Consider the following 18,734-nt stretch of genomic DNA (forward strand, 5'->3'; position numbering starts at 1 on the left):
ACGGGCGCACTCCTTGCGCGTGGGGCTCCCCCACGCGGGGGACACCCTTGCGTGGCACGGCACTCCTTGCGCGCATCAGCACTGCGCATGGCCAGCTCCACACGGGTCAAGGAGGCCGGGGTTTGAACCGCCGACCTCCCATATGGTAGACGGACGCCCTAACCACTGGGCCAAAGTCCGTTTCCCTCAGTGTCCTTTCAAGGTTGGTTTTTTTTTGGTGTATAGGAACCCAAATGGCTTCAACATATTTATCATGTATCCTGCAACTCTGCTGAATTCCTTTATTTGTTCTAGTAGCTTTCCTGTGGTTTTTCTATATATAGGATCATGTCATCTGCAAATAGGGATAATTTGACTTCTTTGTTTCCAATTTGGATGTCTTTTCTTTCTTTCCCTTGGCTGATGGCTCTGGCTAGATCTTCTAGTAGAGTGTTGAATAACAGTGGTGATAGTGGGCATCCTTGCCTTGTCCCTGATCTTAGTGGGGAAAGCTTTTAGTTTTTCACCATTGAGTATGATGTTAGCTGTGGGTTTTTCATATATGACCTTTATCATGTTGAGAAAGTTCCCTTCTACTCCTACCTGTCTAGGTGTTTTTATCATGAAAAGATGTTGGGTTTTGTTAAAAAGCCTTTGCTGTACCAGTTGAGGTGATCATTCTATTAATGTACGTTACATGGATTGATTTTCTTATATCAAACAATCCTTGCATTCCTGGAACAAATCCCATTTGGTCATCGTGCCCTGTGGGAAAGCAAACGACTTTGTGCATGGGTCATTAGGCCCATCTAGATTTCTTCTGTAATGAACACAGTTAAGAAAAAATAAAAATAAAATGAAAATAATTTGAAACTACATATGTGCACGCATTTGTATGTGTGTGTGTAGAGTCTCTTTACACATTCCTTGAAGACTTTGCTGTCATTAAAAAGATACTATGTAAACTTTGGTTTGGCAAAGAAGAAATAAAACCAATTCTTCCCACCTTATGCTTTAGAGATTTGTCATCATAAAGATATTTCAGGATGGGCTCAAACTTCCAAACTTCTGGACAAGAGTAAACCACCCCCACCCCCACCCCCACACTGACACAAAGCCAGGCATGCCGTGTCTCTCTCTTATACACACACACGGACTCACTCCCAGAGACGCCAGCACATACACGCCTGCTCACAGTGGAACACAATCTCCTCTCACACACAGGTCCACAGACATGCTCTCACACAAAATGACTCTCTCCCCTTCTTGTGTTCTGCAATGCACACACTCATGCGCACTGTCCTTTGCTTTCCCAAGGTGAGAGATAAAAGGTATCAGGACATAATTGGCAGATGGACTTTATTTGCAGAAGTTGGGGTGAGAGAAGAGAAAGCACATCATAAAAAGGGAGTCAACCCAGCAATGGATGGAAGGAGAAGGCAGGGTGGGGGGTTTAGGGGGGAGTGAAACTCAGTGGGAGAAAAAAAGAAAGTGGAAGGCATGCTTGGAGTTAAAGAGTGGGGTGATCAGAAAGTTCTCACAAAGAGTGGTGGAGAGGGCAGCACAATACTGCAAATGTGACTAATCCCACTGAATGATATACTTGGGAGTGGTTGAAATGGGCTATTTTATGTTGTATGCATGTGACCATGATTAAAAAAGAGAGAGACTAAAGATACAATGGCAATCAAATGCAATACATGATCCTGGACTGGATCTAATAATGGAGGAGAAAATGCCAAAAAGACAATAGTGGGCCAATGGAGAAAAAATGGAAAATAGATGATATGCTTTATATCAATGTTAAATTTCTTGACCATGATAACTATAATGAAGTTACATAAATATCCTTGTTCTTAGGAAATGTATATGGAAGTATTAAGTGTTCAGGGAGGAGGATGTATGCAACCTACTCTCAAATGTTCAGAAAATAGGTAGATGGATGGAAGGATGGGTGGATGGATGGAGAGATAGAGAAATAGATAGGAAAAATAGTCAAGGAGGCACACAGAGACCAAACAGTGAAAAGACAGATGGGTTTGTTGATGTAACAAGTAGTTACTGACCACCTAGGGTGGACCAGGATTGTTCCAGATACGTGGGGTACACCTGTGAACAGAAGAGGCAGAGATTCCAGCTCTCCAGGAATTTGCATTACAGCCACACAACACAAAATCTGCCCTTACCACACACTTGAAAATTATACTGTTCGAAGGGGATATGTGCCAGGGCAAAAAGGAAGACAGAGTAAAGAAAACAAGGAATGCAAAGCTGGGGGCAGGCTGCATCATGCCATTGGGCAGGCAGGGCAGGCTTCAGCGAGGAGGTGAGTTTTCAGCAAAGATTAGCAGGAGGTGAAGGAAGGAGAAGAGTGCATTCCAGGCAAGGGCTCTGGGACAGATAGGGATGGGCACAGTTAGGGTCAGAGAGACCCCCAGAGCCCAAAGGAGGGATCCAAACTACAGACGTGAGAGGAGAATGCCAGCGGAGGAGCGGGGGGAATAGAAAGATATGGATGAAAACAGACAGATGAGAAACCAAAAGCCACCCCACGGGCCTTTCCTTTTCTGAGTCTGCCCAGATACTTGCAGCTCTCTCCCTCCCCAGCCCGCCTCATTTTCCGTCCTCCTCTTGCCCCCTCTCCACGTCTTCCACTTCCTCCCCCCGCTGCCGCCAGGGTTGCCCCAGGTAACCCCTGATAGAGCCCACAGGGCACCTCTTTCGGGGGTGGGGGTCCAGCAGCCCCCACAGGAGAGTGTCTGCCACTGACGTCAGGCCGTACCAGGGCTGAGGGCGATCCTGGGGCTGGCCCGAGGCCTGCCAGATGAGGAAGTCCTCATAGAAGGGGTCGGCCTCCACCAGGGGCTGGTCCCAGGGGAAGTAGCCAGTGAGGAGGCAGAACAGCAGAACACCCAGAGCCCAGGCATCTAGGGCGGGCTGGATGGGCAGGCCCTCGGGCAGGGGTGGCGGGGCGCAGAGCTCGGGGGCCGTGTAGGGGATGGGTGGCCCCGTCAGGCGGAGCAGCGTCCCGCGAGGCCGAGTGTGGCCAAAGTCGGTCAGCTTGACGCGCCAGCAGTCGGGGTCACACACCAGCACGTTCTCGGGCTTGAGGTCTCGGTACACCAGGCCACGGGAGTGGATGTACTCCAGTGCGGAGGCCAGCTGGGCCGCGCAGCGCTGCGCTGCTGGCTGCGGGAGGCCCACCTGTGGGAGGAGACTGTCAGGGTCTGCGCCACCTCTCTGCCTAGCTGGAAGAGGACTGAGAAGAGGTAGCTTCTCCTCTACCCTGGGGAGCAGACCTGGGGGTGTCCAGGGAGAAAGTGAGGCCTGAATGAATCAAGAGGTCAAGGAGGTTGGCCAAAATCAGATGTGGTGTGAACCATGAGGGCTAGTGCATCCCCGTGGGGCCTAATGTGAGCCATGAGGGCCAGTGTGTCCCAGTGGGGTCTAATGTGAGCTGCAGGAGCTAGCGTGTCCACCAGGGCCTCGTGTGAATCATGAGGGCTAGTGCATCCCAGTGGGGCCTAATGTGAGTTGCAGGAGCTAACGAGTCCACCGGAGCCTGGTATGAACCATGAGGACTAGTACGTCCCAACGGGGCCTAGTGTGAGCCTTGAGGGCCAGTGTGTCCCAGTGGGGTCTGGTGTGAGCTATAGGAGCTAGTGCGTCCCAATAGGGTCTGGTGTCAACCATGAGGGCTAGTGCATCCCAGTGGGCCCTAATGTGAGCTGCAGGAGCTAGCGTGTCCACTGGGGCCTGGTGTGAATCATGAGGGCCAGTGTGTCCCAACAGGGCCTAATGTGAGCTGCAGGAGCTAACGAGTCCACCAGGGCCTGGTGTGAACCATGAGGACTAGTACGTCCCAACGGGGCCTAGTGTGAGCCTTGAGGGCCAGTGTGTCCCAGTGGGGTCTGGTGTGAGCTATAGGAGCTAGTGCGTCCCAATAGGGCCTGGTGTCAACCATGAGGGCTAGTGCATCCCAGTCAGGCTTAATGTGAGCTGCAGTTGCTAGCAAGTCCAACAGAGCCTGGTGTGAACCATGAGGGCCAGTGTGTCCCAACAGAGCCTAATGTGAGCCAAGAGGGTCATTGCATCCCAGTGGGGCCTAATGTGAGCCATGAGGGCCAGTGTGTCCCAGTGGGGTCTAATGTGAGCTGCAGGAGCTAGCGAGTCCACCAGGGCCTGGTGTGAACCATGAGGGTTAGTGAGTCCCAACGGGGCCTAGTGTGAGCCTTGAGGGCCAGTGTGTCCCAGTGGTGTCTGGTGTGAGCTGTAGGAACTACTGAGTCCCAACAGAGCCTGGTGTGAACCATGAGGGGTGAGTCCCAGTGGGACCTAATGTGAGCCATGAAGGCCAGTGTGTTCCAGTGGGGCTTACTGAGAGGCAGCATGGACAACACATCCCCATGGAACCTTGTATGAGCCACAGAGGCCAGTGGATCCCAGTGGAGCCTGATATGAGCCTTGAGGCCCAATGCATCCCAATGGGACCGAATGTGAACTGCAGGAGCTAGTGAGTCCCAACAGGACCTGGTGTGAACCATGAGGGCCACTGTGTCCCACTGGGGCTCACTGAGAGCCAGGAGGGCCAGTGTGTGCCAGTGGAGCTTATTGAGAGCCAGAAGGGTCAGTACATCCAAGTGGGGCCCGGTCTGAGCCATGAGGGCCTATGCATCCCAGTGGGGCCTGGTGTGAGCTGTGAGGACCTGTGCATCCCAGTGGGGCCTGACGTGAGCCAGGAGGGTCAGCACATTCCAGAGGGGCCTGGTGTGAGCCAGGAGGACCTGTGTGTCCCAGTGGGGCCTGGTGTGAGCTGTAAGCACCTGTGCATCCCAATGGGGCCTGGTGTGAGCTGTGAGCACCTGTGCGTCCCAGTGGGGCCTGGTGTGAGCTGTAAGCACCTGTGAATCCCAGTGGGGCCTGATGTGAGCTATAAGCACCTGTGCATCCCAGTGGGGCCTGATGTGAGCTGTGAGCACCTGTGCATCCCAGTGGGGCCTGATGTGAGCCATGAGGACCTGTGCATCCCAATGGGGCCTGGTGTGAGCTGTGAGCACCTGTGCATCCCAGTGAGGACTGATGTGAGCTAGGAGGGTCAGCACATTCCAGAGGGGCCTGGTGTGAGCTGTGAGGACTCGTGCACCCTGATGGAACCCAGTACAAGGTCATGAGGGCCAATGAAGCTCAACAGGGTACAGTGTTGATTCTTGACATCGGTGAATTCCAAAGAGGCCTAAAAGTACACTGGGACCCCCAAAGTCTCAGCACAGCCACTGGGCTCGCAGGCAGTGAGCGTCAGTGCAGCCACGCAGGTGCATTTCTGTGGGGCCAGAGAGGCTCTCGGAGGCACGCTTGGGGCTGCCCACCCACCTTGGGCTGGATGTAGGTGATGAGGTCCCCATGCAGGGTGGGCTCCGTCAGGAAGCTGTAGGAGTCGGCCGATTCGATGCCGATGCCGTAGGCAGCTACGATGGCTGCATGCGCGCCCAGCGAGAGGCCCACACAGAACTCATACAGGAATCCCCGGAGGGAAGTGGAGGCCTTCGGGAGTTGCTTCAGTGCCATGGGTGTGCCTGGGGGGAGCAGGGAACAGCTGTGGGAGGAGTGTGAGGGCAAAGGGGCCATGAGGGCCCTCACCTCCCTTCATGTTTCCATATGTTATCTCCACACACCCCCAATCTTGCCTCCCTACCAAGCATCAAAATAGAGCTAGTGGAAAAAATAACAGCATTTCTTGAATGTTCACGCCACGTTCTTTCTTTCTTTCTTTTTTTTTTTGCTATACCAGGGCCAGGGATTGAACCTGGGACCTCGTATGTGGGAAGTTGGTGCTCAACCACTGAGCCACATCAGCTCCCCTGATTTTTTTTCTTTTGTTCACTTGTTTTTATTAAGGGGCACTGGGAACTGAACCCAGGACCTCCCTTGTGGGAGGTGGGAGCTCAACCACTTGAGCCACATCTTTTCCCTACTCTGCTTTCTTCTAATTCTATTCTCCAAGAGTAAACAGAGGGATCCTATGACAACATAACCCAGAACCTCCAATGCCCTTGTTTGGGTTCTCATTCAAGCAAATCGCTTCCATAAAGCCATTTTTGAGGCAATTGAGGAAAAGATAAACCTGTACTGGGTATTAGGCCAAATTAAAGAATAATGATTAATTTTGTCATGTATGAAAAAGACTTTCTGGAATGTAAGCTCCCTAAAGACAGGAACTTCTGTTTTCTTCTGCTTTTTCATCACCTGCTCTCAGCCTGCAGCCCGTGATCCCTTTCCTATCAGGAGGCCGAGTGGGTCTAAAGATGGTTATGTCCTTTCCTAAAACTTTGGCCCCTCCCTTTCCAGCCTCTTGTGGATGCAGCGGCTCTTCTATGCATCAACCATGCCCTGTATTTCTGCCATAATGGCACATAGTTCCCTTTATTTTGGTTACCTCTGCCCATTTTGTTTCCCCGCCAAACGCTGCTCTGCGAGGACAGCTGCATCTTCCTGCCCCTGGCACCGGCCACCCAGGGGCAGGAACCCTGGAGGCCTCAAGAGGTGTGTGAATGAAGCACAGACGTGAACATGGCCTCAGTGACGGGCCTCTGTTCCCTGCTTTCGCCCGTGTCGCCCAGTTCCATGACAGCACAGGTCTGAGTCTCTCTTTGCATCTCCCTCTTTGCACCCCCAGGAGCTCACCGAAGGCAGGGGCTGACTCAGAGTCGTCTCTACATCCCCCGCAGCCCCCAGTCCAGGTGGCCCCAGAAGGTGCGTGTTGAACTGACCATTGACCGCGTTTTGTCCCTAGCATCCCCATTCCACGAGGAGGACAGAAGGACACTGTGCACTTGGCAGGAAAGTGCCGGATGAGAGGAGGTGCTTGTGCTGCGCACCTACTGTGCACTAGCCCTGCTAAGTGCTTGGCAGACACCGTCCCTGCGTAATCCACGCAGCAACCCCTGACTCTGGCAGAGGTTAGGAATGTGACTCCAGGGCACCGCCGTGCTGGCTGTCACCTCTAGCAACCAGGACAGGCAACCTCTGCTCGTTTACAAAGGAGGCAGCTGAGGCTGGAGGGGCTGGGGTAGAGCAAGGCTTGAGTCGGGTCTACCAGATGCCCCCAGCCGGGTCTACCAGATGCCCCCACCTCAGCCAGCTTCTTCCTGGGACTGGGCGCCCCCACCCGACACCTGCACCCCCAGGCCCCAGCACCTTTCTGGCGATGGGTGACCAACAGTACGCGGCCGAAGCGGCCCTGGCCCAAGGGACGCACGTCCCGGTAGAGCTCGTCCACCTCGGCTCGGACGAGTGTCTGGCCGCTCAGCGCCATCATGTCCTCCAGCGCCAGGGCGGCCTCCTGGCCCTGCCGGAGCTCCTCGGCGGTGAGGGCGCCCGGCTCCTCCTCAGCGCCGTGCTCGGCCGCTCCCGCCTCCGTCTGCTCCTCGGACTGCTCGCCCAGCATCTGCGCAGGTCTGAGGGCACCCCGGGGCGCAAGGTCAGGAGTGCGGGTCTGAGGGAGGAGGGCCCCCTGTGACTCGGTCTCCCTCTTAGGAGGAGGCCTCCGCGGCGGGGGAGTCCGGCGCCCGTGTGAGGTGAGGTCAGCCATGGGGTGGCCGAGGCCCTCGACCCCGCCCCCACATTCCGGCGGCCCAAGGGTGAAAGCTGAGCCAGATACTCCCCCACCTGGTTTCCAAAGCAAACAGACGTGGGCCAGGGGTGGAGGAGCAGCCTCCGTCCCCTAAGAGCAAACAGGTGCTCGCGGCCCCCAGGGGCTGGGCGGGGCGGGCTGCGCAGACTGCGCTGGGGACGCCTGGAAGCAAAGACTTGGGATCTGTCCCCAGTCCCTTAAGAGCCCCCAGCCCTCCTCCCCTGACCCAGGGGTCCAGGCCCAGCCCTCCTCCCTCAGACACAGGGGTCCAGCCCCCAGCCCTCCTCCCTCAGACCCAGGGGTCCAGCCCCCAGCCCTCCTCCCCTGACCCAGGAGTCCAGCCCCCAGCCCTCCTCCCTCAGACCCAGGGGTCTGGCCCCCAGCCCTCCTCTCCTGACCCAGGGGTTCAGGCCCCCAGCCCTCCTCCCTCAGACCCCTCCTCTCTTGCAACCTTATACAACTTACAACTTGCGAGCCCTGAATCTGTTTTCCTAACATGCAACCACTCCTCAGCCCCGAGGTCCAGCTCCTGCTTCTCCGAGGGGCCCAGGACTCGGGTCCCTTGACCGTTTCCTCTCTCAGTGCTGCCCACCCCCGGCCATTTAACCCTTGCCCTCCTTCTGACCTGGGCCAGAGCTCCAGGCCTCACCTTCTCCAAGGCTCGCCTGACCCTTCGGCTGCCTGCTGTGGTCAGTGCCAGGCACTTAGAGCCCATGCCAGCCTGGCCTACCCAGGAGCAAGACCCGCCCCCACTTAGGGGGGTCGTGAGGCCCCGCCCCTGGCCCCACCCCTCCTGCCCCCACTGGGGGCAGAGCGACATCTTGTGTTGACTCCCAGAACTGGCTGTGACAAGACAAATGCTCTCAGACCAGGAGCCCAGGCCCCAGCCCTCCTCCCTCAGACCAGGAGCCCAGGCCCCCAGCCCTCCTCCCTCAGCAGGAGTCCAGGCCCCCAGCCCCTCCTCCCTCAGACCAGGAGCCCAGGCCCCCAGCCCCTCCTCCCTCAGACCAGGAGCCCAGGCCCCCATCTCTCCTCCCTCAGACCAGGAGTCCAGATCCCCAGCCCTCCTCCCTCAGACCAGGAGTTCAGGCCCCAGCCCCTCCTCCCTCAGATCAGGAGCCCAGCCCCCAGCCCTCCTCCCTCAGACCCAGGAGCCCAGGCCCCCCACCCTCCTCCCTCAGACCAGGAGCCCAGGCCCCCATCCCTCCTCCCTCAGACCAGGAGCCCAGGCCCCCATCCCTCCTCCCTCAGACCAGGAGTCCAGGCCCCCAGCCCTCCTCCCTCAGACCAGGAGCCCAGGCCCCCAGCCCCTCCTCCCTCCTCCCAGGAGTCCAGGCCCCCAACCCTCCTCCCTCAGACCGGGAGTCCAGGCCCCAGCCCTCCTCCCTCAGACCGGGAGTCCAGGCCCCAGCACCCCCAGCCCTAGTTTCCTACCACCCACTCTGAAATTCGTAGGCACATCCATTGCAGACACCCCCCCCCCCTCGGCGCCCCTCTCTTCCCAGTTGCTCCAGCACCTGCTTCCCGCCTGCCCCATCCAGGACTTCTGAGGTCATCTCACGGCATCGTTCTGGAATCTCAGTGTCTCATCCTTTCCCCACATGGGACCCCAGCGTCTAGTCCCCCGGACACCCCTCCCCAGACACTTGTGTCTGACATGTCAACAGGACGTCGATGGGGCGGCAGGGCAGGGCAGGGCAGGGGTGAGCCAGAGAAATGAGCCCAGTGTAGGGGCCAGACTCCTGGTCTGAGGGAAGAGGGCTGGGGGCCTGGACTCCTGGTCTGAGGGAGGAGGGCTGGGGGCCTGGACTCCTGGTCTGAGGGAGGAGGGCTGGGGGCCTGGACTCCTGGTCTGAGGGAGGAGGGCTGGGGCCTGGACTCCTGGGAGGAGGGAGGAGGACTGGGGTCTGAACCACTGGGTCTGAGGGAGGAGGGCTGGGGGCCTGGACCACTGGGTCTGAGGGAGGAGGGGCTGGGGCCTAGTCTCCTGGTCTGAGGGAGGAGGGCTGGGGGCTTCTTTATTTTAAAAATAAAATAGGGGGAAATGGATGTGGCTCAACCAATTGGGCTCCAGTCTACCATAGAGGAGGTCCAGGGTTCGATGCCCAGGGCCTCCTGGCGAGGAGGGCAAGCTGGCCCGCATGGAGTGCCGGCCCGTGCAGGAAAGCCACCCCGTGCAGGAGTGCCAGCTGACAGGAGAGCTGGCACAGCAAGATGACGCAACAAGAGACACAGAGGAGAGAGAATAAGAAGACACAGCGGAACAGGGAGCAGAGGTGGTACAAGAGAGTGATTGCCTCTCTCCCACTCCGGAAGGTCCCAGGATCCGTTCCTGGAGCCACCTAATGAGAATACAAGCAGACACAGAAGAACACACAGCGAATGGACACAGAGAGCAGACAACCGTGTGTGTGTATAGGGGGAATAAATAAATAAAATAGAGGAGCAGGTGTAGCTCAGTGGCTGAGCGCCTGCTTCCCATGTAGGAGGTCCTGGGTTCAATCTCTGGTATCTCCTAAAATAAATAAACAAAATAATAGGAATGACAAAGCCAGAGCACTTCCCTGTGCCCAGCTCAGGCTGCCAAGCCAAGGTCAGCAGCCCCTGACACATTGCGGGGCCTTGGACAAACTCCCTCCCTTCTCTGGGACAAGCTCCCTCCCTTCTCTGGGATGGCTGCACCCGCCTCCGGTTGCACCCGCCTTCTGCTGCACCCGCCTCCGGGGCTCACAGCAAGATGACCGATGTGAACTCACTCTATTTTTTTCAATAGACTTTATTTTGGAACAAGTTTAGATTTGCAGAAGAGTTGCCAAGGCAGTGCAGCGAGCTGCCGTCCACCCCACACCCGGCTCTGCCGGTGGTAATGTCTCACGTAACCACGGTACGTTTACCACAACAGGCACAGTCATACTAATTAAACGCCAGACCATTCGTATTTTGACGGTCTTTTTTGTTTTTTCCCCACTGACGTCCTTTTTCTGTCCCGAGATCTAATTTGAGGTATGACAGCGCGCCTGAAATCTGGAGCGCAGGGATGACGCAGGCCTCAGAAGGAACCTCGGTTTGCAGGGGAGCCAGACCGAGTCCACGCAGCTCCGGCCTGCAGGTGTGCTCGGCCTCAGGATGGGGGTTCTGGGCGTCCGGGGGTACCCAGCCTGCCCGGGCCGCGAGGCCCCCTGGTGAATGATTAGAATCGGTTCTGGCCCGCAGCAGCGCTGGGTCTGGGGAAGGCGGCGCTCAGCCAGCCAGGACCCCGGTGCTCAGTGCTGCAGGGGCGCTGCCTGGGAACAGAAGCTGCAAAGAAAGAGATCACGTCCCCCCTGGGCAGGCCGCACCCGGGCGCAGGAGAAAAGAGACACCGGCCACCAGACCCCATTCCTGGGGAGGCCCCGCTTCCGAGCCCTGGAGCCGGGGGTGAGGGGGCTGCCAGGACCGGCAGCTGGCAGGAAAAGTGCTGTGTGCGAGTGCGCGCATGCGTGTGAATGTGTGAGTGCGGTTTAGGTCCCGAAAACTTGAGGGATGCCCCCCCCCCCCGTGTTGCTTAGACCCCAGGGAAATGGGAGCGGCGGGTGGCGAGTTTCCGGAGGTTGGATCCTGGAAGTCGGGATTCCCCGTCACGGGCAGTGGGAGCCACCTGAGGTCTCAGAGGAGAGGCAATCCCCTCAGAGCTCCACGATCAGGTTGCAACATGCCAAAATGTACCCGTGGGGAGAAACAGAGCCCTGCCTCGAGTGGACACACTCAGGACCCCACGGAGAGGAAGGGTCCTTGGGGGAGGGGCCCGGGCTCCTGGCTCTGAGGGCGGAGACTGTAGCTCCGCGTCCAGCAGTCAGCAGCGGGAGATGCAGTGTGTCCCCTCTCTGTCCCCCCAGGAGCAGCTGTCTCTCTCCTCCAGGTGGCCGCGGGGGGGGGTGCCTTTGGCCCAGGCTCCGACCACCTGCCCGGTCACCTGGTCAGGGAGTTCCCCCATCTGTCCCCATCCTCTCGCCACCCTTGTCCTCCTCCTCGTCCGTCCACTCCTCCAGGCTGGACCCTCCCTCTGCCCCCTCCTCCCCTGACGGAATCCCCAAGCCCCCAGGGCCCTCTCCGCTCCCCTCCAAGCCCCAGGCCTCCCCCAGGAAGTCCAGCACGGCCAGCGGGGGGCTCCTCGTCTCAGGGTCCAGGTCCAGAAGCCCCCGCAGCAGCTCCAGGGCCGGGGGTGCGAACTGGGCCCAGGGCGGCGGTGGCCGGGGCGGCCGGGGCCTGCTGGTCATCCAGCTGGCGAAGGCCTCGAACTCGGGGTCGGGGGCCAGGGCCACGTCCCACGGGAAGCCAGCGGTGGCGGCACAGAAGAGGAGCACGCCCAGGCCCCAGGAGTCCAGGGCCGGCCGCAGGGGCAGGGTGTCGGGCGGCAGCAGGAGGCAGAGCTCGGGCGGCGCGGAGGGCAGCGGGCCCGGCGGGGCGGGGGTGGGGCTGCCCTCCGGCCGCGTCAGGCCCAGGTCGCCCAGGGCCACGCGGCTGCAGGCGGCGTCGAAGACCAGGATGTTGTCCGGCTTGACGTCGGCGTGGACCAGCCCCCGGCTGTGGAGGAAGTCCAGGGCGCCGGCCAGCTGCGCCGCCACCCGCTTCACCAGCAGCTCTGGGAGGCCCTGGGGTCGAGGGGAGAAGACCCAGCTCAGGGTGGCTTGGCCCCTTCTTCGCTTGGCTTCTAGATCACTCTCTGGGGAGACTCTGGACTCCAGGATACCCAAGGGCTGCAGAGCCCAGAGCCCTAGACCAGCGGCTACCAACTCCCATGCAGCACAAACCCCACCCACTGCCTTCTCCGGCTCATCCTCATGCCTGTGCTCCCCTCGACAGGCTCCTGGATGTTTTCCCAACAGTAACCCCACCTCTAACCAGCAGCCTCTTTGAGCTTCCCCGGGACATTCTCCCAGGCCTGCTACTCAAACCCATGCCAAACATTTCTTTTGATGTCTCCTCTAAACTGACTGCCCAGATCTTCTCTACTGAGAACCCAAATCCCATCCTCAGCCGTCATCTTAACCCCATACCCATCTGGACCCCGTCTCTAACTCAGACCCTCTTCTATACTCCTCTAGCTTCATCGATTGACTGGTGAACCTACGCATCCTGCCAACCAGCCACTGAACTCACCCCCATCCAACAGTCTATCACCAGAGCATCCACTCAACAGCCACTCAGCCAGCTGGCCAGCAATCTGATAATTATTCATTCAGTAGCTAACATCCATCCATCCTTCCATCCATCCATCCATCCACCCACCCACCCATGCATCCATTCATCCTTCCATTCACCCATCCATCCACCTATCCACCCATCCATCCATCCATCCCTCCATCCACCCACGCATCCATCCATCCCTCCATCCACCCATCCATCCTTCCATCCTTCTCCCTTCCCTTTATCCCCAGCCCTACCTCAAATACAAAGTCCATTACTAATGCTATCCCCCCACCCTGACCTTCAAAGTCAAGTCCTGTGAGAATCTCCTGGATTCGATGCTGAACTGCTCTTCTTTCTGGAGAAAACCCCCTTCCAGTTAATCTCCAGCTCAATCCATCTACATGTCCCCGACGCTTTCTGGCTCCCATCTACAAACCATTCCATGTTCTTCCCCATACTCATTTCCAAGCTCAACCCACTAACTCCATCTGCCCACACCCCAATCCCAGACCAACTAAAACCCTAATACTCTCAGACCTAACCCATTCTCAACCCCAGCTCCCCACCCATCCAATTTCAGTGGTGTTGGAATGAGTGGTTGGACGCCGGTGGGCCAGGCATGGAATTGCATTTAGCATTAGAAACGGAACACATTTGGGGCCGGGGGGTGGGGAGCTGGGCTGGAGACAGAGGTGGGGTTGGTGACAGAGTTGGAACTAGGATGTGCGGTCCCGACCTTGGCCCCCAGCCCGCCTCACCCTCTCCTGGAGCATTCCGCTGAGATCCCCGCAGGGCGCGTACTCCTGGGGGAAGGCGAAGTGCCGGGGGGTCTGCAGGGGTCCCTCCAGGGTCCGGAGGAGGCCTGGGTGGGAAGAGACGCAGCGGCCCACACAGAACTCCCGCAGGAAGGTGGCTCTCAGGACCGAGTCCCGGCGTAGGAGCTTCAGGGCTACAACTGGACCTGCCGGGAAGCCCGGGTCAGAGGGGTCTCACTGTGGGACCTCAGGCAAGCTGCGCAACCTCTCTGGACCCCCGATTTCTCACCGGTAGGACAAGAGGGGTGAGGCACGGTGTTGTGAAGGTGTCACTGGGCTGGGACCCTGACGCGGCGGGCGGGCTCCCAGCAGTGCCCCGGGGCTCCCAGACCTCTCCATCTGGAAAAGGGGGTCGGAGGAGACCTCCTCCCCAGGATGCTGCGGCTGACCCAGGCACCCGCCTTTCTCCCCCTCTTGTAGAAGGCGGGAGGACATGTGAGCTGAGTTCAGAGGCAAGTTGTGCTTGCTCTTGCCTTGGCCGCCTCGTCAGCTCCTCTGGGAGCTCCCCCCGCCCCCGGGGTGCTCCCCGAGACTGGGAGCCATTGTCCTGGGCGGGGCGGGGAGCCCACCCTTTGGCAGCCGAACTCACCCCCTCGGCGAGGCCGGGCGAGGAGCACGCGGCCGTAAGAGCCGGAGCCGAGCCTTCGGAGGAGGCAATACGGGACACGCAGGCTGCGCACTGGGGTCACCCGGGCGGCCGTCAGCTCCACGAGCCGCTGCAGGGTGGCGGCTGTGTCCTCCTGCGGGAGGGGGCGGCGGTGGGGAGGCGCAGCCCGGGGGCAGGGGTCGCCGACCCGAGGGAGGGCAGCGAGTCAAGATGACTCACCCGGGCTCGGGCCACCTGTTCCTTGTGTCCTGGCAGGGTTAGGGATGACTGTCTCGGAGACCCCGCCTGCGCCCATCTGGGCACACCCACCCGGGCCCCCCCCACCGCTCCGTGCCCCCCAGCTCTCGCCCCGCCTCCCTGCACACCCCAGGTTTGTCCCCGAGCCCCTTGCTCTGGGAGATTCAGCCCCACTGTGTCTCCTGGGTCTGAGTCCTGCTGGCGCCCGTGTCTGGCTGTCTCCCTCTTCGTCCCTTGTCGCCCAGCTCTCACCTCTGGGTCCCCATCCTCGGGGCTCGCGGGGTCCCTGAGTTCCATGTCAGGGTGCCTGGTTTGGACTGGCCCTGGGGCAAGCCCTCCTCGCCTGGGCTCCCCAAAGCCTGACCCGCCCCCCTGAGTGCCGCCGTGTCCCACGGGTGCTCGCCCGGCAGCACCGGGTCTGAGAGCTCCTCGCAGCTTGCCTCGGCCTCCCTCTGGCTTTGTCTGAGTCTGCCGCCCGAGGTATTCCCCTGCCGCTCCCTGCCCCGGGCTCTTCTTCCTCTGACACTGTTTCTCTTGGTGGATTCCTCTAGCTGCCCCCCCTCCTCTATGGCCCTCCCCTCTCCCCCTCCACCACCTCCATGTCTCCCGTCCTCTCTGTCTCCCTGTGCCTGGGCCCTGGCCCCCCCTTCCCACTGTCTGGCCCCACGGGCCGCCTATCGGGGCCCCCCACCCTCCCCGGCCCCTGCCCCTGTCCCCTGCTGGCTGTTCCTCTGGGCGTCTCTGCGCCTCGTCCCTCTTCCTCTCTGCCTTTGTTCCTGACTCTTGCGGCCTTTTGTCCCTCCCTCTTTCTGGGCTGGGGACAGGGGTGTGTGTGACAGCTCAGAGACATCCCGTCCCCCCACACCCCTCCCTCACCCCCTCTGACCCGCTGCCCCCCTCCCTTCCCCTTCCAAACTTAGACCAGCTTGGACTCTGGGCTCTGGTCCCAGGACAGAGGAGACAAAATGTATTGTGAGCCCCCAAGGGCTGGGCGTGAGGGCAGTGGGGGGAAGGTGGACGACCCCTTCACACCTCGGGTGGGACGGTGGACCCAGAGCTTGCTGCTCTCCATCCCGTGGCTCCTCTGTGGCCTAGAAGTCTGGGCCTCTGGCAGGCAGGGGTGCTGTTCCCAAAGCCCTCCTCCCTTAGACTAGGAGCCCCAACACAGGTCCTCCTCCATCAGACCAGGAGCCCTGGACACAGGTCCTCCTCCCTCAGACCAGGAGTCCTGGACACAAGTCCTCCTCCATCAGACCAGGAGTCCCAGACACAGGTCCTCTTCCCTCAGACCAGGAGCCCCAGACACAGATCCTCCTCCATCAGACCAGGAGCCCTGGACCCCGGACACAGGTCCTCCTCCATCAGACCAGAAGTCCTGGACACAGGTCCTCCTCCATCAGACCAGGAGCCCCGGACACAGGTCCTCCTCCTTCAGGCCAGGAGTCCCAGGCACAGGTCCTCCTCCATCAGACCAGGAGCCCTGGACACAGGTCCTCCTCCATCAGACCAGGAGCCCTGGACATAGGTCCTCCTCCCTCAGACCAGGAGCCCTGGACACAGGTCCTCCTCCCTCAGACCACGAGTCCCAGACACAGGTCCTCCTCCATCAGACCAGGAGTCCCAGACACAGGTCCTCTTCCCTCAGACCAGGAACCCCAGACACAGATCCTCCTCCATCAGACCAGGAGCCCTGGACCCCGGACACAGGTCCTCCTCCATCAGACCAGAAGTCCTGGACACAGGTCCTCCTCCATCAGACCAGGAGCCCCGGACACAGGTCCTCCTCCTTCAGGCCAGGAGTCCCAGGCACAGGTCCTCCTCCATCAGACCAGGAGCCCTGGACACAGGTCCTCCTCCATCAGACCAGGAGCCCTGGACACAGGTCCTCCTCCATCAGACAAGAAGACCTGGACACAGGCCCTCCTGCATCAGATCAGGAGCCTTGGACACAGTTCCTCCTCCTTCAGACCAGGAGTCCCGGACACAGGTCCTCCTCCATCAGACCAGGACCTCTGGACACAGATCCTCCTCCATCAGAGCACAAGGCCCAGACACAAGTCTTCCTCCATCAGACCAGGAGTCCAAGACATAGGTCTTCCTCCATCAGACCAGGAGTCCTAGACATAGGTCCTCCTCCCTTAGACCAGGAGTCCAGGCCCCCAGCCCCTCCTCCCTCAGACCCAGGGGTCCAGGCCCCAGCCCTCCTCCCTCAGATAGGAGTCCAGGCCCCAGCCCTCCTCCCTCAGATAGGAGTCCAGGCCCCCAGCCCTCCTCCCTCAGACCTAGGAGCCCAGGCCCCTAGCCCTCCTTTCTCAGACCAGGAGTCCAGGCCCCCAGCCCTCCTCCCCAATACCCAGTGGTGCAGGTCCCCAGCCCTCCTCCCTCAGACCCAGTGGTCCAGGCCCTCAGACCTCCTCCCTCAGACCCAGTGGTCCAGGTCCCAGCCCTCCTCCCTCAGACCAGGAGCTAAAATATCCAGATGCCGTGTTTGAGAGGCTGTCGTGCTCTGAGCCTGGCCCCGTGCTGGGGTCTTATACTGAATCCCCCCCACAGCACGCCCAAGGGTCAGAGTTCACCCCCAGTCTACAGAGCAGGAGCCCGAGTTTCCGAGAGGCCACGCCCCGCGAAGGGCACTGGAGGAGGCCCGAGGGCGCGGGCCCAGTGGCGTGTGACTCACGGCCCCGCCGCCGCGTCCACTACTACTACTACTGGGCTATTAATAAAGCAGCGGCCCGGGCTCCGCCGCGGGAGGATCGCCATCTGCTGCCGGGGGGGGGGGGGCCTTCCTCCACCCTGTGATTTTTATTTTGAGGTTTGATGATGAACACTTTCAAACGCACCACGGAGCGGGAAGAATGCGCGGCGGCCGCAGGGGAGGCTAATGTTTGGGCCTGTTCGCATAAGCTTTTCAAACATTTCGGGCACGAAGCATTTTAAGTGAATTACAGTGTACTGCAATCCTTTTGGGTGAAGCGATCTGATGTGAGGCCTTTGCTATAAAATACTCCAGCAAAGGGAAAAAAAGTGTGTGGGGGTGGCTGGAGGGTGGGCCAAGAACAGCCCAAGCGCTGCTGTCGGGCACAAGGGCTTCGTTTTACTCTTCTCTCTGCATGCTTGAAACGTTCCCTCCCCAAAAGCTAAAAGGTATGACATAACCTGCGGCCGTCCTGATGAGCTGCACCCCAACGCTGGGGTGTACGCGCCTGTCAAAAGGCCGACTTCCGGCCTCGTCACGGCACCGTCAGGCCCAACAGCACGGATAATTCCTTAAAATTAATTAACACAGTCCACATTCCATTTCCCCCAAGTTCTCCAAAAAACGCTTTTCACCGCCGCTTTGGTCCAGGCCCCCGCCAGCATGCACCCGTGGCTTTGGGGAAACCGCTGTCACTGTCTTCTGCATTATTTGAATTGTTTCCCACCAGCATGGCTGACCCACCCCAAAATTCAAAAGAAAAGAACATCACACAGGGCTATTTACCCCAAGCTTACTAGATGCCAGGCCCTAGCGGTGTGCCCCAATAAACCCCGGGCAAGTAGAAGGCGGGTTTCCAGTGCACAGATGGGGAAACTGAGGCTCCCAGGCGCAGAGTCATCAAGCATACCAGAGGCATGGCCAGGCTTCCGCGAGGCCCCGGGACTCCAGCCACTGCCTGGCGCTGCCCAGGACACTGCTGCGAGGGAGACCCCAGGTGCCGGAGGGGTGCCGCGTGCGCGCGGGGTCTGGGGCGGGGTGGGGAGTGTGTGCAGAGGCAGCTGTTCCTCTGCAGCCTAAAGGTCAGGTGGACAACCGGCCACCTGGGTCCCTGGGGAGCAGAGCGCAGAGGGGACGTGCCAGGCTCCAGCCCTCCGTTGTCCCTCCCTCGGAGGCTCACTTTTGATCCTGGGAGCTTTTCACCTCCCCATTTAGCAACGCCACCCCGCGGGGTCACCCGGAGTGACCTCGGGACACAGGTGTGGGCTGCGGAGGCTTATGAGCCGGCTCAGGGCCTGCTGCGCCTCCCGCCAGCCCCAGGGCTCCGCCGTCACCCTCCCCTGGCTCCGTCCCTCTGGCTGAGTGCGCCCCGCAAGTGTCCAACTGCCTCCGTGCCTCAGTTTCCTCCATGGGAAGGGAGGGCAACCCCAGCTCCTCCCCAGAGCGTTACTGTTAAACAAACATTTACTATGTAAAAAATACGTAATATTCTATATGCTACATAGGCTATATCATATAAGCACACATGCGACATATTAAAATACTGTAGGTACTGCGATACAGTCTAATATATTACAATATGCACTATACTATACTATGCAC

The 18,734-nt window shown here is 59.4% G+C and overlaps 2 protein-coding genes across 4 annotated transcripts; both read right to left on the minus strand.

Moving 5' to 3' along the window:
* Positions 1-1,321: 1,321 nt before the first annotated feature.
* Positions 1,322-8,348, minus strand: SBK2 (SH3 domain binding kinase family member 2). 3 transcript variants are annotated; one of them, XM_058280854.1, is made up of 4 exons: positions 8,259-8,348; positions 7,174-7,433; positions 5,350-5,552; positions 1,322-3,183 (listed from the first exon to the last, which is right to left on the minus strand). In XM_058280854.1, the coding sequence occupies exons 2-4, from the start codon at positions 7,421-7,423 to the stop codon at positions 2,593-2,595; spliced, it is 1,044 nt and encodes a 347-aa protein (XP_058136837.1). In that variant the 5' UTR covers positions 7,424-7,433; positions 8,259-8,348; the 3' UTR covers positions 1,322-2,592. The 3 variants fall into 3 exon arrangements, with proteins under 3 accessions (XP_058136837.1, XP_004479778.3, XP_058136839.1); XM_004479721.4 differs by having other exon boundaries at positions 7,174-7,471; positions 8,259-8,336; XM_058280856.1 differs by having other exon boundaries at positions 8,235-8,321.
* Positions 8,349-10,384: 2,036 nt separating this feature from the next.
* SBK3 (SH3 domain binding kinase family member 3) lies at positions 10,385-15,235 on the minus strand. Its single transcript, XM_058279508.1, has 4 exons — positions 14,690-15,235; positions 14,183-14,333; positions 13,537-13,739; positions 10,385-12,240 (listed from the first exon to the last, which is right to left on the minus strand). Exons 1-4 carry the CDS (start codon positions 14,732-14,734, stop codon positions 11,566-11,568), a joined length of 1,074 nt encoding a protein of 357 aa, XP_058135491.1. The 5' UTR covers positions 14,735-15,235; the 3' UTR covers positions 10,385-11,565.
* Positions 15,236-18,734: the final 3,499 nt, after the last annotated feature.

Source organism: Dasypus novemcinctus, chromosome 18 (genome assembly GCF_030445035.2).
Source record: "Dasypus novemcinctus isolate mDasNov1 chromosome 18, mDasNov1.1.hap2, whole genome shotgun sequence".
Classification (NCBI taxonomy): domain Eukaryota; kingdom Metazoa; phylum Chordata; class Mammalia; order Cingulata; family Dasypodidae; genus Dasypus; species Dasypus novemcinctus.